At 41.9% G+C, this 24,185-nt stretch overlaps 2 protein-coding genes across 3 annotated transcripts; one reads left to right on the plus strand and one right to left on the minus strand.

The window, feature by feature from the left end:
* The first annotated feature begins 5,340 nt into the window (after positions 1-5,340).
* On the plus strand, positions 5,341-8,639 carry RIPPLY1 (ripply transcriptional repressor 1). The gene is made up of 4 exons (XM_077145785.1): positions 5,341-5,491; positions 6,403-6,478; positions 7,019-7,083; positions 7,629-8,639. Exons 1-4 carry the CDS (start codon positions 5,376-5,378, stop codon positions 7,897-7,899), a joined length of 528 nt encoding a protein of 175 aa, XP_077001900.1. The 5' UTR covers positions 5,341-5,375; the 3' UTR covers positions 7,900-8,639.
* Positions 8,640-19,223: 10,584 nt separating this feature from the next.
* LOC143671480 (trafficking protein particle complex subunit 6B-like) lies at positions 19,224-19,691 on the minus strand. 2 transcript variants are annotated; one of them, XM_077146652.1, is made up of 2 exons: positions 19,427-19,691; positions 19,224-19,342 (listed from the first exon to the last, which is right to left on the minus strand). In XM_077146652.1, the coding sequence occupies exons 1-2, from the start codon at positions 19,689-19,691 to the stop codon at positions 19,224-19,226; spliced, it is 384 nt and encodes a 127-aa protein (XP_077002767.1). The 2 variants fall into 2 exon arrangements, with proteins under 2 accessions (XP_077002767.1, XP_077002766.1); XM_077146651.1 differs by having other exon boundaries at positions 19,224-19,691.
* Positions 19,692-24,185: the final 4,494 nt, after the last annotated feature.

The raw sequence follows: 24,185 nt of genomic DNA on the forward strand, positions 1-24,185 counted from the left end.
GAAGTTTTCCTAGCGTTACCCTTTCTCCTGAAGTCTGTTACACCCCCCGGTGAGACTAGACCATTCTGAGAGAAAGGACCATGGCATGTGCAGCACTGACTAAATTATCAAAGAATAACATCTAGCTCCCTTAGAGCACAGGTTTTCACATTTATTTTACTGCAACACACAGTAAAATACATATTTTACAGCAGGACCCAGTATATATATTTGTGTGTCTCTCTCTTTGTATATATATATACATATATATATAAAATCATCTATCTCTATAGGAACTAAAGCAAAATTTTCACAAAAGAATGTAGATCCGTAGCACACATGATTTGCTCTTATATTTGCTATTCATTTTGTTAAATGTTGGTTGCAGCCCACTAAATTGACTTCAAACCCTGTATTGGTTGTGACATACTGTTTGAAAAACACCTGCCTCAAGAATGGTCCAGTTTACATCCTCTGTGGTAACCTCAATAGAGAGTGGGGTTAAGACCTTCAAAGGCCCTAAACCCAGAAAAGATTACCAGTGTAAGGCTGTGGACTTTTTACAGAATGGATGTGGAGGGCACGTAGAGGACCACTGGGGCAGAAGACTGGAGATGTAGGCTGGGCCAGGGTGGCAGAGGGATATAATAGAGGAGTTTAGACATGTCCTATAGGCAACTGTGAATCACTGGAAGTTTTAAGTAGAAGAGAACCATACTACTTTCTGTTTTAGAAAGATCACTGGAGCAGCTGAGCAGCATGGCCAAGCAAAGGACAGGAGAACCTATCGGGAGGCTGTGGCAGGCATTCATCCAGGTGAGAGAGGACAGATAAGGCCACAACTGAAGAACAGCCAAGAGACTGGGGAGGACAGAAGAGACAAATGTGAGAAATGGTAACAACTAAAATCAGTAGGGCTTGGTGGCCTAGGTAATTTCTGGCTTGAGTGACTCAGTCAACATGATGCTGGTTTCTGAGGTAGGTACAAAGGAGGTGTGTGTGGGAGGCGGGGGGAGAAAAGCAATTCAGTTTTTGGAATGAGTTTGTTTATCAGGAAAATTTCAGTCTGAAAACATAGCTCTCATTCATTCAATAAGCATGTATTGGACTGACATAGAGATGCAAACATTGTACTTTGCCAAATAAAAACATTAAGGTAACAAACTAACATCCACCATTACCACCTTTTCAAGAAAGCAAGGACATTTTAACCATCAGGATATAGGAAAGTCATAAGCTCAGAATAAACGACAATCCTTTATAATCAAATAAATTCAGATTATTGAAAAACTCTACCATTGATGTTTTTCTTATTTTGCTGTGACTTTTCAAAAACATCACTACAGATCAGCCTGATTTGTGGACTGTAATTTGAGAAACACTGATTTGAAGAATGGACAGAGGAAAAGAGGTCAGCAAAAGGAACCGAGGGGTAGGAGGAAAACCAGACAGCGTGGTCATGAACGCTTAGATGGGAGAGAGAGCTTCAGCTATGAGGTCTTGGCCAACTGTACTTTTTGCCACCTAAAGTACAAAGAAATCATTGGATTTGGCAATTAGGAGGCCATTGGTGACCTTTGGCAGTGCCCTTTCACTGGAATGATGGGCCAGGGCCAAATTACAGTTGGTTGAGGGGTGAGTGGGAAGTTGGGAAAAGTGGAAATCTAGACTGTAGACTTTACTTTCAACAAATTTGAGAGTGAAGGGAAGAGAAGAGAAGTGGGGAGGGGGAAGAGGGAGATTGAGAGAGAATGCATGAAAGTTAGGGGAGCAAAAGAACGCAATCTGGCGAGGGAGGGTGTTTGTGTTTTTGGACAACAGAGACAAGCATTTTATAAACTGAGGGGAAAGAACTGGTATAGATAAGCTTAAGTTTTCTGAAGAGAAAGGACACAATGTTCAGAGTCTGGAGAAAGGGCCCAGAGAAAGAGGGTGGATGAGGCCAAGGCCCAGGCAGAGCGATTAGCCTTTAACGAGAGGGGCACCTTGTCCTCTGAGAAGGGAGGGCTGGAGGGGAAGGAAGTTGGAAATGCAGGCCAATTTTTGGGGGGTGGGGCAGGGCACTGAGTTAATTCATGCTTGAAGGCCTCTGTTTTCTCAAGGAAGTAGGAGAGGTTGTTCTCTGCAGGGAGAGGGGCAGGGCAGGGACATGGTAGGTAGCTAAAGGAAGTTTGGAATGTGGCCCAGGGAAACGTGGAGGCTGGAACTGGGGCTTGATAAAGGAACAAGCTGAAGGATGACTGAGGGGCACTGGGGTGCAACTGAAGTTGGTTGAGTCTGTGATCCCTTGTGCAGGTTTTTTCTCCCCCTCTAGGCTGTAAGCACCCTAAGGGAGTATCCAGAGCACCTTCCCTTCCTTTTTTCAGCCCAAGCCACTGCTAGACAAGACCCAGCAAAGTGTCAGGCCCAGAGGAGGTACCTGGTTCTCCAGGAAGGATTTGGCAAGGCAGTCACTGACAAAACCCTCAAGCACTATAAGGCTATTAGGGAAAACAGGTAAGATCATAATTGCCTTGACTGAAAGTTCTTCATTTTGATTAATCTACCTTTCCTGCCACCCTGTTGGCCACCTTACTCCTATTCTGTGCTAAGTGCAAAGAAGAGTCAGACTCTCACTTTTGCCCAGCAACATATGCAGGCCTTAAATCCTTCAGGCTAAGAAAGGGCCACATGAGGGGCCAGTAGCTTCATCTTCAGCAGGCTGAATAAAACTGAGGCAATTCTTAGGATGGAACATAACAGAGCAGGTGTGTCAGGAGAACAAAGAGCTATGGAGAGAAGACTGAAGGCTCCCTGGGCTCCAGGGATCTGGATGTAAGGAGAACTCTGAGACCTGCAGCTCAGGGGAGTGCGGAGACCAGGCATCCCCAAACATGAAGGGTTATGGATGAATGAACACAAAGTTTGAGTTGGTATGGGGGGGTGGCATGGCTGAGTTTGGTTGGGCAAGAACTGTGGGGTCAGGAGGATGTCTCCCTCTTCTCCCTTTCCTTCCTCCTTTCTGTCTGTTTTCACAGGCCATGGCCACCTAGATCAAAAAGATCCTAAGGTATGACAAGAGGTATCCTGCTGCCAATCCTAAAGCATCTTTCTCCTTCACATCAAGTCTCCTTCTAGCCCATTCTCTTCAGACTGGCTCCTTCTGTCAGCCTTACTCCTCATTTTAGCAATGATGCAGTACAAGCAAATTCTCATCTTCTGGAGGTAAATTTAGCCAGAAGCCCCAGGGATCCACAGAAGCTCAGGGTTTCAAGCAGCTCTCATTTGTACACCAGGATTTCCTTCTTCAGGATCCAGGATTCAGCCTGCACTTACACAAGTCAGGGGCAGTGAGCTCACCCCAGTCCAAGGTGGCACATTCCACCCGACTCATTTCACTGCATATAATAAACCTCTGTTTATTGAGGGCCAGTACAGTGCCAGGCCCTTGGGTTAGGTGGTGACCGGCTGTTAGAAAATTTTCCTTTGATTGAGCCAAAATGTTTCTCCATGTAGCTTCCACCCATGGGCCCTTTGAAGCCACAGAGATCAAGTGTAATCTCATTGGAGTCTAATTCTCAGGTATTTGAAAATGGTATTTGAAAATATTTGAAAATATTTCCACCATGAGTCTTCACTTCACAGATAAGTATTTCTTTCTTTCAAATTTTGTCTTTACTTTTTATTATCCAAATAATATCAGTTAACTGTGGAAATATTTAGAAAATTCAAAAAAGCACAAAGAAGAAAATAAAAATCCACCATATCCCTCCCAGAAGCAAGCACTGTAACATTCTCCTTTACGTCTACATGCCTTTTTTTCTCTGCATACTGCATATTTTACAGGTTTTTTTGTCAAAACAGGATCATCCTGCAAGTAATATTTTAGAGGCTTATTTTTTTCACTTTTCACTATATCAGCTTATCCCCACTCTTCCACCATACCAATCTTAATATCAATTTTAATATAAAATTGTATAACGTTTCAATGATTTATTTAATCAGATTTTAAAAGTGAGACATTTAGATTGTTTCCGATTTTTCTTCGCTACAGAAACAATGAGAATGGATTTTGAAATGAAGTGGAGGAGGGGGTAGGGTGGTGAACAGAGAAAAAGAGAGGGCCTTGGGCCTTTAATCAAATTATTCATACTATTTTATCATCTGATTTTTAAAAACTTTCTGTGTTGATAATACTCCCTTGAACGTAATTGTGAATGCCTGCTTAGTATTTGCTTGTAAGGATTTACCCTAATTAATGTAACTGTTTTTATATTATTGATGCTGAGGTCATTTCTAATTTTTGATAGTTACAAACCAGGCTGGGATGAATATCCAAGAATCTAAATTTGTTTTGGTGCTGGACACTGAGGTCAGGAGGAATATTTTCAAGACCTCTAAAGCATAAGGAGCCTGCCAATAGTTGTAACTAGAAGCTTTTTGGCAAAGGCCCAGTAAGCTGGCTAAGGCCAAGGATTGTGCTCAAGCCACTGGGTTTGCCCTGCAGTCAGTACCCATTTGCCAAGCCCCAGTTACAGAGTGTTCAGGCTATCAGGGCCCTTTGGGGACCACTGAGCCAGCACCATCTTCTCACACGTTAGGAAGTGATCAGCCTGGGGGCCAGGACAGTCCGTCAGCAGCTTAGTGGCCAGGCAAAACTCTGAGCCCTGAGATTTGGAATCCAACCAAGAGGCTGAAAATCCTGCCTGCCATCCTCTGTGGACTACTCCCTGCTGAGGCTGGAGAGGGGATTCAGGCACTTTTGCAAATGAACGGATCAGTAAGGGGTGGTAGCGATGGAAAGAAGACTTGGGTTTATGGGACAGGCAGCTGGGCCTGCTCCACCCCAGAACCCACTATTTTCCCTAGTTCAGGAGATGTGCTTAACAGTTACCCTGTATCAGGTCCACCTGGCAAATCTAGTTAGGATTTGAACTGAAAAACCTCATTCTCAGAGGTGGCAGCTGTGTCTTCTTGCTGGTTAATTGGCATTGCTAAAGGCTTTTCTATCCAGTCCTCTGTCCCTGACAATTTTCTGCAGTTTTGGGTGCTAATGAGTTTCCCTCCTCTTCCCCCAATCTTCGGCCCCTGCTACTCCCTAAGGAATTCACACAAATGGTGTCTGATTTGCCCCTTTTGTGTTTTCCTTTCTGAATCGAAGGTTAAGAAAACCCCTCACCCCCCACTGATGCTCTGTTTATTCAACTGGGGGTGATTTCACACCCAGGAACCCAGCTCCCCCTCCCTAAGTACCTTCCATAAATCTTCTCCCCCCCTCCAGCTCCCCCCACCCCTGCCTTTCTTGAATAATTTATGAGTCCAAGCAGGGTTTATAAAAGGGTCTCCCAGGAAAGGCAGCACAGGAGGTTTTGAGAAATAGAAGACCCCACAGCCGGCCTGGCCTTGGCACCCTCAGAATGGACCCAACGGCTCCTACTGCCTCTGTCCCTGCCCTGGCCCCCCTGGTGCTCCCTGGCCTGTTAAGCCCATCGCCCCTTCTCTCCTCTGGACAAGAAGTTGATGGGATTAAAAGGTAAGTGGAACCCGGCCTCTGGCAACTTGAACTCGGGCTTTGTGGGGTTCCTGGCAGAAGAAGGAAAACCAAGTATCCAGACTGCCCCAATTCTCTGTGAAGTTGAAAGGAAAAGACTCACAACCCTGAGAGAGTGCCTGCCACCCCAACATGACAGGTTGGAATATGTCATTTGGCTTTCACCTCGCTAATTCCTCTGGGTGCAGGAGGGAATGTGGGATCAGTGGGCACTGCTACAGCTGAAGGCCAAGCAGCCAGTCCTCTTGGGCCAGCTTGCTTGGTCCATTTCGGGGCACAGGGGAGATTGCCATGATACCTGGACTGATGAGGGGGTAAGAAGACGGCTTAAGTCTAAGGAGACCTTTGACTGGGGCACTGTCTCTTTCCTGATCACACCATAAGGGTCCCATTTGCTTTATTCCAACCTTTGGAAATCTAGTGGGGAAGCAATGGGTCCAGGAATATTTCTGGCCCCTTTCTACAACCCAGGAAGATGATAGGGACCTGAGTTCTGCTTCCTAGAGCAGGAGGTAGGGGGTAAGTTATTTATCCACCCAACCCCTATTCATTCCTCCAAACATTTGACATTCAACAAACATTTACTGAACACCTATTGTGTGCCAGACATTGTGCTGAGTGTTAAGAATTCAGATATCATCAAACATAAGTCCCTGCCCTTAAGCTCAAAGGCAAGTAAACAGACAATACAAAACAGTGTGATAAGAGCAACTTAAGACTGTGGAAGCAGAGAGGAGGGCCACCTGCTCCAGTCTGGGCTCAGGGCCTTTGGAAAGACTTCCTGGAGCTGATGACACCTTGAGCCAAGCTTTCTGGGGGCCTCTTTTGTTTCCTCAGGGAACCCACATTCCAGTCTCTTCTCCTACTGATTAATCTTCTCCTCTTTTTCCTAGAGTTGCTTCTCTTTGGAGGCCTTGGCTATACTCCACAAATGACACTTCAAGGCAGACAAGGAAGTTGGTGGGTTTGGTGAGTTTGAGCACCAACATTATATGTGCTCATGTATACATACAGCTGTCTGCAGATCTGGGAAAGCACCTACACAACCTTGATTATATTTGATTACCATAACAGTTCTGGAAGGAGGGCAGTCCCAAGGTTTCTGTGACAACTTGAAAGATGAGTGGGGCTCAGAGTGGGGAAGAAATATAGGCAGGGCTCAGAGTTAGATTGTGGTAGAACTGATACTAGAACCCTGGTCATCTGGTACCAAGCCCCAAGTGCTCTTTTCCCCAGATTTTTGCTACTTCTGAAGAACTGTGTCCTCTGGACAACCTCCAAACAGGTGTTAGAACAGGGAGAGGAAATCAAACAAGCCTAGGGCTCTGTCCATTTGTTCTTCAACCAGAAACAAAAGAGAACCCCTTGTTGAAAGGGTGGAGCTGGACGCCAGAGATGTTTAAGGTCTCTTCTAGATCATCTTACTTCCTGGGCTTGACCTCTGATATGGTGAAGGCCATGATCTGACCATGTACTTTGAGCCAACCTGCTATCTTTTGCTTTGGACAGGCCACTGGTGAAGCAACAGCTGCCAAGGTCACCAAGGCTGACTCCAAGTTCTATCACCCTGTCAGGTAAGCTTCTGCCACCAAACTACAGAAACTGACATAGATCCACTAGCTTTTAATCCTTACAAGAGTCCTGTGAAGCAGGAGGAGGGAGGCACTGCTATGATCACTGTTTTAAAGATGAGGGAACTGGAGCCTAGAGAGGTTAAGGCTGCCTTCCTTGGAGGCATGATTCATGATTCCCAAGAATAAGCCCTTATGGGCAGTTAACTGAAGGAAGCCTTAGTAGAAAACGGTCATGGGGGCACAGTTTAGAAAATTATTGGCTAGAAGCCTCCTGGAGTGGGGGGTCAGTGCCATAATTAGTAGATGTATGAGCTTGGGCCCCCAACTCAAAAGGTAGGCCCACAGGGGTTACTTTCTTGCTGGAATCATTGTGTAACAATTTCTAAGTCTCAGCTATAAAGCTCTCTTTGTTCCTTTCCCTCTGATCCCATTACTGCAGCTGAGAGGATAGGTTCATGGTTTGGCTTTCTCCTTGGCCCTAATGACCCCTCTGCATAAATGTAACATAAACTAAGTTTGGGGCCATTTTTCTTCCCTGTTCACAGGCTCTTCTGGCCTAAATCCCGCTCCTTTGACTATCTGTACAGTGATGGGGAGATTTTACTCCAGAACTTCCCTGTCCAGGCAACCATCAACCTGTATGAGGACTCAGACAATGAAGAGGAGGTGGAGGAAGAAGAGGAGGAGGACAAAGTAGAGAAGGAGAAAAAGGAGGTGGAGGAAAAGGGGCCAGAAGGGTGTGTGAGAGTACCAGGATTAGCACCATGCAGTGCCATAGCTCATCCCCATTCTTCACCCCTGAACTGTCCAAACTGAATGGGTCAGAGTCCCTCTGGGTTTCAGCACCCCTAGTAAGGCTCCATGGCCATCAATTAGCCAGATGTCTCCAGGCACAGCTCCTTGGATTGAAAGTTGGGACCTCAAGCCACACAGGTCACTTTGGCTATACCAAACTGTCCTGTGAGCCCAGGCTTCTGGCATCTCATTGACTGGGCGACTGTTGTGTTGACAGTGGGAGGGTTCTAGGAGCTTTAGGGAAAAACTTGCCTTCCAAAGCCTCCAGGGAGCAGATCAGGATGGGTTATTCCCATGAAGAGCAGAGCAGTCACTCTTCAGGACCCTGTGATTCCTCAGCCTTATAAGCAGCCACACAGTTCTGTCTCCTCTTGGAAAGCCTGACTTCTGGCTTTCTCTACAGGGACACCAACACCAGATCCTTGCAAAGTTGGGGTGCCTTTCTGATGAGTCTTCCAAGAAAGGAAGGGGGAATCTAGAGAATCAGCCTGCTCCAGGGACCCTCCCCCACCATTTTTGCTTGATACCCATTGGGCCCTGTGTGCTGGCATGAAATGAATCAAGAGAAAAATAAACTGGGCGATGTTTGCCTTATTCCTGGAACTGTGCTGATTTCTTAACTGAACTCTGCCCATGTTGTGAAGCCATGGGCAGAGGGTCAGAGACCAGTTCAAGGCCAATTCATTGCTCTACTCGAGGTCAGTTGACAGTTTTCTCCATGTGGATGCAGACCTGGGGGCCCAGCACAGGACCAGGTCCTCTCTGGCAACTTGTGAAATCAGGCTTGATTAAACTTTGACAGCTTGAAAAGGGAATAAAAAGGCTCCCAAAGGGCATTTTGAAAACTGGGAGTTGGGATGGGGAGTTAGGGTGAAGGTGAGAAGTGTATCATCAGTTGAGCCTTAGAAATGGGTATGTGCATGTGGGGAGAAGGGTTTGGGGGACTACTGAGTGCTATCAATTTTACCTCTTCTATGCCTATTACACCCACTCCAGCTCAGGCCCTCAGGCCTATTTCTGTCCCAATTATTCTTTAACTGATTTTCTTGCCTCTATCATGTCTCTTTGCAATTCATCCTCCACACCAGCCACCAGATCAGACCATGTCTGCCTCTGCATAAAGCCTAACCGTGGCCTGCATTGCTTTAGCAACACCAAAAGTGGTACTTACCTTTTTTTTTCTTTTTGTCACAAATCTCCTTGAATCTATGGCTCCTCTCCCCATAAAAAATACATGTGAATACACACACACACAAACACACACAAACACACACACGTTGTTATATAATCACAAAATCCAGTACTTAACTTGATATTTTAGGCATTCCAATCATCTAGTTCTTGCCTGTCTCTTCAGATTTATCTCTCAACACTTGGAACTTTAGCTGCCTGTCCTTGAATGTGTCATGCTTTCTTACACCTCTGTCTGGAATGCCTTTCCATTTTTGCATGCTTGGTAAACTCCCATTCGTCCAGTAGTTCAGACCCTTTCCTATGGGAAGCCTCCTCAGGGACCCCCAAGTCTAGATTAGGTGCCCCCATATATCCAGTGCTCCCCCTCCCATAGCTTCTGCCTTCTGTCCAAAGCAGTAAGATGGGGGTTGTGTTTGATATCCTTGTGTGTCTTCATAGCAAAGCACCCTGTCTTGCATGGAGTTGGTGATCCATAAATGTTCAAGGGAAATGATTCTCCTGTCTTCTTAAAGCAGCTCTTGGTAGAACCACTTCTGGCCCCCACTTGCTGGTTTCCCTGTATATTTATTTAGCTGCAAACTGGAGAGGGCAACACCATCTTATTCAAGAGCAAAATGATGACCATCTTTCTTTCTTCCCTCATTCAACTTGGGACAGATTGCTTCTGTTCTGAATCCTATCTAGAATTTTTCTGAACTGGAAACAGTCTTTAGCGGGCCACGAAACTCACTCACTGGTGCCATCTATTGGTCGAAGTTTAACCTTGTTCCTTAATTAAGGCTGCCAGGCAGTTGACTTTTGACTACTTTCATTCCTTTATTCCATTCTGTGTTTCTGCTTGTAAGTACAGTGGGATCTATCTTTTGCTAGCTCAGTAACAGTGGCTGAATAACTTATCCTCTCTGAGTCCCAGTTTCCTCATCTGTTAAATGGGGATAATAATGATAACTCTTCTCAGGGTTGTTGTGAGGATTTCATTAGAGAATATATGTAAGGCACCTAGCACACTCCCTGGCATGTAAAGAACTCAATGAATGATAGTTGTGGGAGTCACAGTCATAGTAGTAGTAGTCATTATAGTAGTAGTAGCTTCTATCATTTATTTTATGGCAGAAATGAACTTATAGGCTGGAGTCAACTAATAATTTATGTATTCAGTTGTCAGCTATCTCTACCTGATCTGTCTGGCATCATTTGATTGTTTAGCAGTCAAAGTATTTTGCCCATTTTACCTATTTAAAACGCACACACACACACACACACACACAGACCAAGGGTGGCTTCCTGGACCACTTTTTACATTCAAATGGTAATCCACATGTTTCATGTTCCTTTTTCCTAGAACAGAAGTTTTAAAACTTATTTTTTTTGTACTTTAACAGGAAAACACTTCTTCTGAATTAAATTGAATGGAAAGCCCAATATAGAATTCAGTTAAAAATGGAGCTGCCCTAAAAAAAGCCACAATGGGGTCCCAGAATTCCTACCCTGGTGTCCTTGTCTTGTAAACTAACTCTCTCCAGGTCCTTCTGTGAGGCAATTTCAGGGCTCCTTAGACTGTGGGGAAGACAATTTGGAGACCACTGTCTCAAGGGTTAAAATAAGATTTGTTTGAAGTCAAAAGGAGATTAGTATTTTAACAGGTCCAGTATTGCATTTAAAATCCTTGTTTGGGGGGTCTTAAACTCCTAGCATTCCATAGCTCAAAAATTGCTTGAATCCTTATACCATAGGTTATAGGGGTTTAAAATCCTTGGAATCCCAATATCCTTGATTTTAGGGTATTACATGGCATAGAATTACAAATCCTAAATTTACAGGGGTTTAAGTACCCTAAAACTCTTAGATCAGTAATTTTTACCCAAAATGAACTCTTCTCACTCCTCACCTTTACTGCATAAGGGCAGTTGTTTAATGGGCGACATTTTGTCCCGCTTCCCTTCCAGTTCCCTGCCTTGAAATAGCTTCCATCCTCCTCCGAATGCAGGATAGCTAAGTGATTGAAATTCACTGTTCTGACTAATCAGAGCCCAGTGTGAGCTCCTTTGTTATGAGTTTAAACAGCCCTTGTAGCAACTTCAACTCCAATGCACAAATTCAGGAGAAAATCTCTGTGCAAAATTCAGTGTCTTTCCTCTAGCTGACCCATACTTGTGCCTCCACACTTCCCCATCCCAGCACTGATGCCCCCCCATATCCCATACCCCATAGCAACAAGGGGTGGGCACATCTATTGAGGGTGAGTCAGCATTTGAGCTGGGCCTTGAAGGATGGGCACAGGTAGAGATGAAAAGAGAAAATTTTCCAGAAAGAGGCAACAGTAGGAATTCCTTCATTAAACAAATATTTATTGAACACTTACTTTGGGCCAGGCATTGCTATTGTAATGACTTTGAAGGTGCTTGTACCTGGGTTCAAGTCCCATATCTTTCACATGTTGCTCTATCCATAGGCCCACTCCCCTTATGTGTCGAGGCCAGCTTTCTGCTCCCAGCCCTCTCACTACCACCTCTGTAGTTCCTTATTATACCACACCCCCACCACACCCCCATGCACATGCTCATTAAAATAGTTGCCTATTCTCTGCCTCTGGGCAAAGAAAGCCTCCTCTCCCACCCCAATCGTTATTACCACCCCTCTCCACCCCACCCACACTGTACCTGTGCTGTTGTTATCTAGTGAACAGACATTTTGTCTCCTTTTCTCTCCAGTCCTCTGTTGGAAAATGGATGCCAATCCTTCTCCCCATACAAGATTGTTAGGTGGCCTGAGTACACTGTTTTGACCTGTCAGGAGCCTGGTGTTGGTTACTTGGTTTTTGCTTTACCCCCAGCCAGCAGGATTGGTAGCAATCTCAATGTAGCACACAAACCCAGGCCAGAAACCTTGCAAAGAGTGAGTGCTTAGTAAATGGAGCTAAGACACTCACTTCTGCCCAGTGCTTGCTACTCATGTTACATGCATTATCTCATATGGCACTACAATCACAACAATCCTAGGAGATAGGCACAATTTTTATCTCCATTTATGAATAAGAAAACTAAGTGTTAGCAAGGTTTAGGCACTTGGATTTGTGTACTGCGCTGTGGTTGCTGCAAGCTCTGTCACCTGGGGTTAAGCCAAGAACACATTAACCAACAGCAGGCTTCTGACAGATCAAAACAGTGAATATAGGCCTTCACTTTACTACTGGGGCCTGGGAAGGAAAGGAGCTGAAGTGTCTGTCCACTAGACAGCCACACAAATGCACGTGGAGGGTGGTGATGTGTGGCAGTGGGGAGCTTTCTCTTTCCAGAGGAGAATAGGCAACAGATTGGCTAAGAAGATAATAGTTAGGACAGATAATTATTGAGTTCTTATTATGGTCTGGGTGTGCAGCTAGGAACTTTACGTGGATTAACTCCCTTAATACAATATCCCTGAACAGTACAGTTAGGGAAACAGGCTCAGAGTGGTTACAAAACTTGCCCTGATTCACACAGTTGATAATATATGGCCCCTTCTGAGTGCCAAGCATTTTAACACATATCAAGTCAATCCTTACAAGGACTCTAAGACATAAAGACTATTATTCTAATTTTATAGATGAGAAAACTGAGGCTCAGGGATGTTAAGGAATCTGCTCAGTATCCCACAATGAATAAATGATTTGACCAAGATTTGAGAGATTACAACACTTGTCCAAGGTTACACCAATGTAAGTGGCAGAACCAGAACTCAGACCCATCTGATTCCAGAGCCCTGTGCTTTCTAGAGGTGGAATCGACAGGGCTTCACAATGGATTAAAGCTGTGAGAAGATGAAGGAGAAAGGGTTTAATTTCTGGCTGGAGGGAAATAAGTCAGAGTTTAGGAAGAACTCCTGTCCAGGAATTGTTAAGGGTCACTGAAAAAGGTTCCCCAGGCAGGAAAGGACATTGTGGGGCCTCGTGCTGGGCAGTGGCAGGCTCTCACAGAACCTGGACTGTGGGCACGGTGCTATCAGAGGAAAGGCTGATAAGGGACCTCTCCTGGTCACTCCCTTCAGGGATGAGCTGCCTCTGAGTGCAGTGGGCTGTGTTCTGGCAGAAGAGTCTGAGCCCAGTGGTAGAAACTACCAGTTGCTGAGCTCTCACTGGTGTACCAGGCACTGTGCTAGGCACTGCACACCTTGACCCTCATTCATCCTCAACACATCCTGGCAGGGTGGCTGGTGCTCTCCTCGTGTTTGCAGATAGGAAACTGGAGCTCAGAGAGATGAAGTCACCTGTTAGAGGTTGCACAGTTTGTGGCTAAGCTAGTGGGAGAACCCAGGCAGTATAACTACAGACTCCTGACCTCCTACTCTCTTATTAATTCCCCTACAGGGAAGGGGAGCATATAAACTCACCCAAAAGCACACCTATCCCAGTACATTGGGCATACCTCAGGCCTGGGGCTGTGTGACTTCAAAAAGTCTGAGAGAGAGCTCAAGGATGAGCTGGAGTCAGCTCTAGGTTCTTAGTAAGTTTTTCTCCTCCTGGGAGGGAATGACCAGCTCCCACATGTCCCTAGCAATTGAATTAGTGTCCATTACCAGCAAGCTGCCCCCTGGTGGCTGAGCTTTGAACTGACCCTGTACCTATGACAGGGGAAGCACTTGGAATTAGGAGGTGCATCTATCCAGAGCACTCCATGGACACCCCTTGATTTCCCTATCAATCTCTATTAGGTCTCAGGTGCCCCCAGCCCTGCTGTCTAGCTCCAAGGGAGACACAATTTTCTAAGGTTTGTGGATAAAACCTTGGGTGAGAAACTTGCTTTTCTCTGTATATACCATCAAGAGTCTTGTGCTGCTCATCATTGTCCTTCAATATCCTGTGAATGTTAATAAACTTGCTTTGCACTTGTGCTAGGCTGCTTCTGTGTTTTGGAGCCATTTTACATCCATGATCTCATTTGTATCTCTAAATACTCCCAATGATATATCCCCATGTTTCAATAAGGAAATTAAAGACAATGTAAGGGGAAGTGACTTCCTCAATGTTGCACAGTAAGCCAGTACAGGAGTCAAAACTAGACCCCAGAATCTTGACTTCAAGTATAGTTCTGTTTCCAATCCTCAAGGCCCTGAACTCTATCTAAATGCAAAACCCCTGTAATCTAGGACACAGGTTACCACATGAAGGCTATATCACAGCAGGTTGACAACCAGTTTTCTGCTTCTACTGAAGCCAAGATTATATTCCCAGTAAACAATCGAACATGATTCTTCACCTAAAGCAAATGGAATCATGTTGCTAGGACGGGTGACCCACACAGTGACATATCCAAAACACACCAAGAATAGAGTTAAAGGTTAGATGACAGGTTTAAGGAGAGAGGGGTATTATCTCCCCAGCCAAGCTGCATGTACTTCTGTGGAGTTAGCTGCAGTCCTGTAATCACAGCCAGCCTGATTTAGCAATTCATCTTATGTTGGACATAACTCTCACGGGTTCAAAAGGAAAACTCTGGCTCTAGGTTAGTACAAACATTGGGAGGTGTTGATGTGTGTTATCAGCATGGGTCCTGATGGCAGGACCTGTTTGCAGGCACCAAGAGAAGCAGTATGATAATAACTCAAAACTCTCAGTGTCACTGGACATGGCTTTGGGAGAAGAAACTGCAGACTTGTTGGCCAGTACCAGAGGCTTGTCTCTTATCATTCGAAGACACTGATAACAGCAGCAGCATTGCTGAAATAATAAGTCCTTGAGCCCAAGGACCCCCTCCATAACCCTTTTGAGACACTGAAATCTTGGTAAGCTTGGTTCTGCCAAGACAGAAATCTTATTACTGCTTCCTGGAATGCTGGATCATAAATGGCATTTGTTGTCATTTGCCCTACACTCTCTCAAAACCATGCCAACCCAAGGTAGGGACCCAGAATTGAAAGCAATCCCTCCTTAATAGACATATGTGGAACAGTTAAGTATATTCTGTCTCTAAATGTTAGGGAAAGGGAACATTTCTAACAATGTCTCCATGTTTCAGACTTGGTCTGTGGTGGGCCACAAATAATTTCACTCACAGTTCAAGGCACTTGATCTACCCCTGCGCCGATTTGAAACTATTATGTACTCCCAGAAAAGCCATGTTTTAATCCTCTTCCAATCTTGTGGGGTCAGCCATTTCCTTTAATTTTTTTAAAATATTATATTGAGAAATCTTCACACACATACAGTACATCAATAGTGTACAATCAACGGCTCACAATATCATCACGTAGTTGTACATTCATCACCATGATCATTTTTTAGAACATTTACATCACTCCAGAAAAATGAATAAAAAGAAAAAACTCATAATTCCAATACCCCTTGCCCCTCCCTCTCATTGACCACTAGTATTTCAATCTACCCAATTTATTTTATCCTTTGTCCCCCCTATTAGATGTTTATTTTTTATACATATTTTTTATCCATCTGTCCATACCCTGGATAAAAGGAGCACCAGACACAAGGTGTCCACAATCACCCAGTCACATTGTAAAAGCTATACAGTTATACAATCATGTTCAACAACCAAGGCTGCTGGAACACAGCTCAACAGTTTCAGGTACTTCCCTCTAGCCACTCCAATACACCATAAACTAAAAAGGAATATCTATATAATGCATAAGAATAACTTCCAGGATAGCCTCTCGACTCTGAAATCTCTCAGCCACTCAAACTTTATTTTGTCTCATTTCTCTCTTCCCCCTTTTGGGTCCTGGCAAATCCCGGGAGTCCTGTCCCATGTTGTCAAGGATATATACACCGCTTGGAGTCATGTCCCACATAAAAAGGAGGGCAGTGAGTTCACCTACCAAGTTGGCTTAGAGAGAGACGCCACATCTGAGCAAAAAAAGAAGTTTCTGGGGGGTGACTATTAGGCATAATTTTAAGTAGGATTAGCCTATCTTTTGCAGGAATAAGTTCCATAGGGACAAACCTCAAGATCAAGGGCTCAGCCAATTTAATTGATAGTCCCTGCTGTTTGCAAAAATACCAGGAATTCCCCAGATAGGGAAGTTGAATATTGCCCCCTTTCTCCCTAGTCCCCCAAGGGGACTTTGCAAATACTTTTATATTCTCTGCCCAAATTTCTCTGGAATATATTTTGGCATCACACTAACTTGTACAAACCAACAAGATCTCATGCCTTGTTCAAGATTCCATGCAATTATGGTGTTCGGATAAAGTGGCCATACAAGTTAAATTACATAATGCACTAACCAAATATAAATTTTGCATCAAATAAACATCTCTTCCTTTGGTCTCACATAGCAGTTGAAATTTTAAAATTTGGACAACATCATCCTTTACCCTGTATTCTGATTTACATCAATCCCACCCAGATCAACTCCATTCACATACCTAGTGGAAGTCTGAATGCTTTTTCAACTTTTAAAATAGTTGCTGTATGGTGTAATACTTATTTTCATAGCTTCAGTGCTCTAACTCTGAGTTTCAGGTGTCATGTAAATACCCAAAGTTTCAGGGAACAACCAGGTTATATACAAATAACTCAGTATCTCAGAATTCAGAAATAACAGTTACAACTCCTGAATATATGTGACTGCTGTAAGAGCTTACAATCTAGGACCCTTTACAATAGGTCCTAACCTGATAACCCATGCTCTCAACTTTAGTTCACAGAATTTTTTTTTTAATTTTGGATTGAACAATATAAGGGATTTACTATCTCACTTAGCAAAAAGTCTGAAAGTAAACAATTCTAGGCTTCTTTCATTCAGTAGCACAATAAAGGTGCTTTCTATCCATGGATCCTGCTATCCTCCATGTAATGGCTTTCATCCTTGTGCTTGCCATTTTGTAGTTTTTAGATGGCTGCTGCTTCAAACGTCTTTATCACACTTCTTCACTGAGAAGCAGAGAGGGGGCAAAACCCTATCTTATATCCAGTTTTTTAAGAGCAACAAAAACTTTCCCTAAAAGCCTTCAGACTTCCCATTTGTCTCAGCCAGATCTTCATTAAATGGTCATGAATAAAGTAATTACCATCACTGCTTATGCCTTATCAACAGTCACCCTCTCTGGAACTAGTGAAGCACTGTATGCTACAGCTCAAGGCCAGAGAAGGTCAATACTCAATACCAAAACAAAAATGGAACTCTGTCAACAAGGAAAGTAGAAGGAAATAGTTGATGGCTAGGCAATTAACAGTGTCTAACAAACCCATTGATTTGAAATACCATCTTTCTCACACAAAAAGTTCCTATATACTATGCTTGTTTTGTCTATGTTGAAATTCTCTATTTTTTCCATTTTGATCTACTCACATATATTAGCAATTACAGGATCATTATTATCCTTTTTAATCACTGAACTTTATATTTATATTTTGTAGGGTTTTTCTGAATTTTTTTTCAAAGTCTGAAAAAACTATTTTCTTCCACATTATTTGAGAATCAAGATTACTTCAATTTAATAAATCAATTAAGTTAAACTGACATCTTTATAATACTGAACCTTTCTATGAAAGGGAAATGGTAAGCCTCTACACTTAGTTTTCTTTTATGTAACTAAAGCAATTTCTATAGTTTTTATTTCATGTTTTTAAGTACAATTTCACTCATTTTTATTATAAGGAGTTGCTCTTCTTAATATGCCATATTTGTGGCAGAGAACCCAGTAAGTAAAAATATCTTGTTTGATGTTTCAATCACTCCCATCTGCAGAGTTCCCTGTCAAATCAGTATATGCACAAGGGTAATAATTAAATGAGAAAAAAGTACAGCTTTAATAATCTAAGTGTAGATACTTCAGCATACACAGTTCTAACAAAACTGGATTGGAGATATCTACTCAGGCCAGATCATTAAGTTAAGTAAAGGTCTTTTGCTTCTGCTCCTTCTCTATTTTACCTTCAAATCTCAAGAATGGGACTGGCATTGGAATATGATTAAAGGTCAATCTGAATCAAACGATAAGCACCAGAAGAAAAAAGATGAGGCAGATACCAAAAAGGAATAAATTTGCCTCCGGTGTCTTATAGAACTAAGTTAGGATTAAGCAGATCTGAGTTCCTTGACCTAGCAACACTGCCTTATAAGAGAAGAGAGAGTAGAGAGGAGATGGACAGGCCTCCTTCCACAATAAATAAAAAAAGCCCTAGCCTTATCACTACACAAGTAACATAGATACATCCTATAAGTGTAAGAGTAGTTAAAAAGAGACATACTACTTGAGCACTGACCCCAACCCACTGAGAACATATAGCCCAATTAATATCAGTTTGACTAAAACAATTATCCATTCATCTTCTTTAGGGGAAGAGTAAATAAGGAAATAAATTTAATGATGGAAGAACCTTCATCAGCACTTCCACGCACAGAAAGAGAAGTTGAAAGTCAAGGGCCTACAAAGATCAAGAAGTATAAAAATCATTTCCAACATGCCTTACGCTCTTTGGCGATAGAGCTGCTGAATTCACATTTAAACTAATACATTTACATTATATTTCACTTTATTACATTAAAGGAGCTTTCAGGGATTGAAATCTATTGAAGTGAAATTAAGTTTTTAACTAATTTAACCAGTCAGATATATAGAGTAATAATATGTATATGTAATGGACATATGAAATCCTTATACAGGTATAAAAATTCTCAATAGAAAAAAATTAAAAGCAACATTAAAAACTAAGTTTCATTCAATTTGGTGTAAAGTTTGTGTTTTTTTTGAATAATTAAAACAAACAGATACTTCACATTTGTTAATCCTAACACAAATGATTCTGGTTGATGCATACTTTTATTAATGGTAATTCAACAAACCCTGAGTTTTCCTTCTCCATCTGGGTTAAATAAATACACATCACTCTAAGTAAATAAAAATGCTTAAAATAAGGGTCCTATGTCTTGGTGTCTGATTCTTGGACATAGGTTTTACTAAATAAGATCAGTAAAGTGTATACAATGGTAGAATGTCCCATTATCTGCTTTAACTTGGTCTGTGCTAAACCGATTTTTTAAAAAAACCTTACTCGTGCTTAAAAGTGCATCATTCATCAAAAAATGTAGCAATAGCTTCTACTAATACAAACTTCCAACAATGTAATAAATTATTGCTACTGAAATTCTTTATACATGAATAATTTATCTCTTTACAATTTTGAAGTCTTGAATTTCAATATGTTCTACAGCTTCTATACCATCACTTGAAATTTGCAGGCAGGCATTGAAGACACTTCAGCTGTTATAATACTTTTTATCCCCAAGTTTGATAAGTCACCTCTGATTAGGCCACATGTAAATGCTAAATATTTAGATGCATGTTCTAAATACTGTTTTCCTGCAGACATCTGAGTAAGGAGGCGAAATTTGTTGTCTTGAAGTACATAGATGCTCTGATGATTTGTCCTTAGATTGTCAATTTGTTTCTTGAGTACCGTAGTCCAAAAATCTTTACAAATGAACTTCATGATATCTAACTCATCCTTGAATCTTGCAGTATCTTCTGTAAATCTTTCTGTCAATCCTTGTCCCACTCCAAACTCCATGTTTTCCAGCTTAGTAATGCATTGTCCATTTTCCACCTCTCCCTGTTTCGCGGACTTGTATACACCAGACACCATCTCCTTAAGGGGAAGCAAAACCAACGCCTCGTCTGCCATTTCCTCATTCTTCAACGCTCTGGGTTTCTAATCCTTTTTTGGTTCCAGCCCGTCATCCGGTTGGCCTCGGAGCGAGTTGGTCCATGCCTCGGCGCCCCCCACCTGGCCCAGCCTTCCGTTGCTAGGAGACTGAGGAACTCACGCCCCTTTGCGAGCGTGGGTGCAGGGCTGAACCCTGTGTGAGGGCCAGCCCAGACCAGCCCTGGGCCACCAAACCCTTGGGTGGGACGAGTGTCCGACAGCGGTGGCCACCAAACACATCTGGCCAAGCCCCGTGCCAGCCCCTGAGGCCACAGGATTTTTATATTATAGTTCGCCTATATGATTAAGGCATGATAATATTCCTCTTTTTGTTTCTGCTATTTCATTAAACATACATGCACCTAATTGCATTCCTCATAGCGTGATTCCTTCTTGCAGCCACTGAGTAGTCCCTTGCATGTATACAGCACAGTTCTCCTTCTTTTCCTCAGTTGATCTACTCTTAGGCCACCTCCATCTATTGTGTGTCTTGAACACTGCCGCCATAAACACCATTTGCAAATTTCCATTCCTGTCTCCACATTCAATTTCTCCAGGTACTTACTCAGCAGCAGGGTTGCAGGATCATATGGCAACCCCACCCCTAGCCTCCTGTGGAACCACCACACTGCCCTCCTAAGGGCTGTACCTCTCAACTTCACTACCAACAGTGGATAGTAACTCCTTTTTCTCCATATTTTCTCTAGCGCTTGTTTCTCTCCATTCATTTTAAACAGTTTTATTCACACATCCTATAATTCAACTAAGTAAATGGTCATGCCTTCACCACCATCATCTATACAAAGTCATTTCATTTTTTTCCACAAAAATCCATACCCCTTCCCCATACCCCCACTTGTTGACATTTAGTTTTGGTATAATGCCTTTGTTACATTCGATGGAAATATATGACAATGTTACTGTTGTCTATAGACCCAAGCTTGCATTGATTGTACATTTCCCTGTATACCATCCATTTCCAACCCCTTGCAATGTTGACATTCATTTGTTCTCCCTCATGGAAAAACATTCTTATATTTGTATATGTAATTATCATCATTGTCCACTGTGCCGATTTGAATCTGTGGTGGACCCCAGAAAAGTCATGTCCTTTAATCCTCATTCAATATTGCTGGGTGGGAGCATTTTGATTGTTTCCATGGAGATGTGACCCACCCAATTGTGGGTAGTAACTTTTGATTAGATGATTTCCATGGAGGTGTGTCTCCACCCACTGAAGGTGGAGTTGCTTACTGGAATCCTTTAAAAGAGGAAACGTTTTTGAGAGAGTCCCTTTTTGTAGAGCCACAAGAAAGCCAGAAGACACCATCATGTTCACCATATGCCCTGTCAGCTGAGAGAGAAACATTGAACTTCATCGGCCTTCTTGAACCAAGGTATCTTTCCCTGGATACCTTAAATTGGACATTTCTATAGACTTGTTTCAAGTGGGACATTTTCTCAGTCTTAAAACTGTAAACTAGCAACTTATTAAATTCCCCCTTTTAAAAGCCATTCCATTTCTGGTATATTGCATTCAGGCAGTTAGCAAACAAGAACATCCACTCAAGGCATTCCTAAGTTATATTGTCTCAGTCTTTATCCTCTATATTTCCTTCTCGTTTCATACATGCCCCCAGCCCTTTTCCCTCAACCATATTCACATTCAGCTTCTTTCGGTGTACTTTTAGTATTGTGCAGCAATCAGGTAGTATTGTATTATCCATTTCTGAAGTTTTACAATCAACCCTGTTGCACAATCTGTATTCCTTCAGCACCAATAGGCCAATCTCTGCCCTATTTCTAACTCCTGATAACTTGTGTTCTTAACTTCAACTCTCAAAGTTTACTCATTAATGTTAGTTCAGATTAGTGAAACATACAGTATTTGTCCTTTTGTTTCTGGCTAATTTCACTCAGCATAATGTCCTCAAGTTTCATCCATGTTGTTACATGCTTCATGACTTTATTCTGTCTTACAGATGTGTAATATTCCATTGTATGTATGTACCACAGTTTGTTTAGCCACTCATCCATTGATGGATATTTGGGTTGTTTTCATTTCTTGGCAATAATAAATAATGCTGCTATAAACATCAGTGTGTAAATGTCTGTTTGTGTCCTTGCCTTCAGTTTCTCTAAACATATATCTAGTAATGGGATTGCCAATTTATATGGCAATTCTATACTTAGCTTCCTGAGGAATGGGCAAGCTGCCTTCCAGAGTGGTTGTACCATCTTACATTCCCACCAACAGTGGATAAATGTGCCTCTTTCTTCACAACCTCTCCAGCACTTGTTTTCTGTGTTTTTCTTTTATAATGGTCATTCTAGTGGGTTGTGAGATGATAGCTCATTGTGGTTTTTGATTTGCATTTCCCTAATAGCCAGTGTATCTTTTCATGTGCCTTTTCACCATTTTTATGTCCTCTTCTGAAAAGTGTCTGTCCATGTCTTTTGCCCATTTTTAATTGGGTTGTTTGTCTTTTTGTTGTTGAGTCAAAGAATCTCTTTATCTATTCTGGATACTAAACCCTTATCCGATATGTGGTTTCCAAATATTTTTTCCCATTGCATAGGCAACATTTTTGCATTTCTGACAAAGTTATTTGATGCACAAAAGTGTTTAATTTTGAGGAGATCCCATTTATCTATGTCATTATTCATTGCTCATGCTTTGGTATAAGGTCTAGGAAACCACCTCCTATCACACAATTTATAAGATATTTCCCTCCATTTTCTTCAAAAAGTTTTATGGTCTTAGCTCTACTGTTTAGGTTTTTTATCCATTTTGATTTAGTTTTTGTACAGGGTATGAGATATGAATCCTGTTTCATTCTTTTTCATATGGATATCCAGTTCTCCAAATACCATTTATTGAAGAGGCTTTTCTGTCCCAGATGTGCTGGCTTGATCACCTTATTAAAGGTCAATTGTCCAAGATGAGAGTGTCTATTTCTGAACCCTCAATTCAATTCCATTGGTTAGTATATGTATCTTTATGCCAGTACCATGCTATTTTGACCATTGTAGCTTTGTATTATGCTTTAATATCAGTGAGACCTCCCACTTCATTTTTCTTTCTCAAGGTATTTTTAGCTATTCAGAGCACCCTGCCCTTCAAAATAAATTTAGTTATTGGCTTTCTATTTCTGCAAAGTAAGTTGTTCGGATTGTGATTGATAGTGCATTGAATCTATAAATCAATTTGGGTAGAATTGACATCGTAACTATATTTGGTCCAATCCTTGAACATAGTATGCCCTTCAATTTATTTAGGTCTTCCATGATTTCTTTTAGCAATTTCTTGTAGTTTTCTGTGTATAGCTCTTTATACTTAATTGAATTTATTCTTTTGGTTCCTATTGTAATTGGAAAATTTTCCTTGATTTCCTCCTCAGATTGCTCATCACTAATGTATAGAAACACTACTGATTTGGGGGTGTTCTCATTCTTGCCACTTTGCTGTACTCATTTATTAGCTCTGGTAGCTTTGCTGTAAATTTTTCAGGATTTTCGATATATAGTATCATATCATCTGCAAACAGTGAGAGTTTTACTTCTTCCTTTCCAACTTGAATGCATTTTATTTCTTTTTCTTGCCTAATTGCTCTGGCTAGACCTTCCAGCATAATGTTGAATAACAGTGGTGACAGTGGGCATCCTTGTCTTGATCCAGATCTTAGAGAGAAAGCTTTCAGTCTCTCCCTATTGAGACTGACTTTAGCTGTGGGTTTTTCATATATTCCCTTTATCATGTTGAGGAAGTTCCCTTCTATTCCTGTCTTTTGATGTGTTTTCATCAAGAAAGGATGTTGAATTTTGTCAAATGCCTTTTCTGTATCAGTTGAAATGATCATGTCGTTTTTCCACTTTGACTTATTTATATGATGTATTACACTAATTAATTTTCTTGTGTTGAACCAGCCTTGCATATCTGGAATAAATCTCACCTGATCATGGTGTATAATTCTTTTAATGTGCTGCTGGATTTGTTTTGCAAATATTTTGTTGAGGCTTTTTATATCTATTCATTAAAGAGATTTGTCTGTAATTTTCTTTTCTTGTAATATCTTTGCCTGGCTTTTGAATTAGGGTAATGTTGGCTTCATAGAATGAGTTAGGTTGCTTTCCCTCCTCTTCAAATTTTTGAAGAGTTTGAGCAGGATTGGTTCTAATTTTTTCTTGAATGCTTGGTAGAATTCACATGTGAAACCATCTGGTCCTGGACTTTTCTTTTTGGGAAGCTTTTTGATGTTTGATTCAGTCTCTTTACTTGTGATTGGATTGTAGAGGTCGTTTATTTCTTCTTGAGTCAATGTTGGTTGTTCATACCTTTCTAAGAAGTTGTCCACTTCATCCATGTTGTCTAGTTTGTTAGCATAAAATTGCTCATAGTATCCTCTCATTACCTCCCTTATTTCTGCAGTCAGTGGTTATGTCCCCTCTTCCATTTCTGATTTAATTAATTTG

Source organism: Tamandua tetradactyla, chromosome X (genome assembly GCF_023851605.1).
Source record: "Tamandua tetradactyla isolate mTamTet1 chromosome X, mTamTet1.pri, whole genome shotgun sequence".
NCBI classification, from domain to species: domain Eukaryota; kingdom Metazoa; phylum Chordata; class Mammalia; order Pilosa; family Myrmecophagidae; genus Tamandua; species Tamandua tetradactyla.

Bases quoted from the DNA above. Each gene is read 5' to 3' on its own strand.
- RIPPLY1 (XM_077145785.1), top strand. From the start codon at position 5,376: ATGGACCCAACGGCTCCTACTGCCTCTGTCCCTGCCCTGGCCCCCCTG. The intron at 5,492-6,402 runs GTAAGTGGAACC...TCTTTTTCCTAG, and splicing joins GAAGTTGATGGGATTAAAAG to AGTTGCTTCTCTTTGGAGGC. The intron at 6,479-7,018 runs GTGAGTTTGAGC...TGCTTTGGACAG, and splicing joins CAAGGAAGTTGGTGGGTTTG to GCCACTGGTGAAGCAACAGC.
- LOC143671480 (XM_077146651.1), bottom strand. From the start codon at position 19,691: ATGGCAGACGAGGCGTTGGTTTTGCTTCCCCTTAAGGAGATGGTGTCT.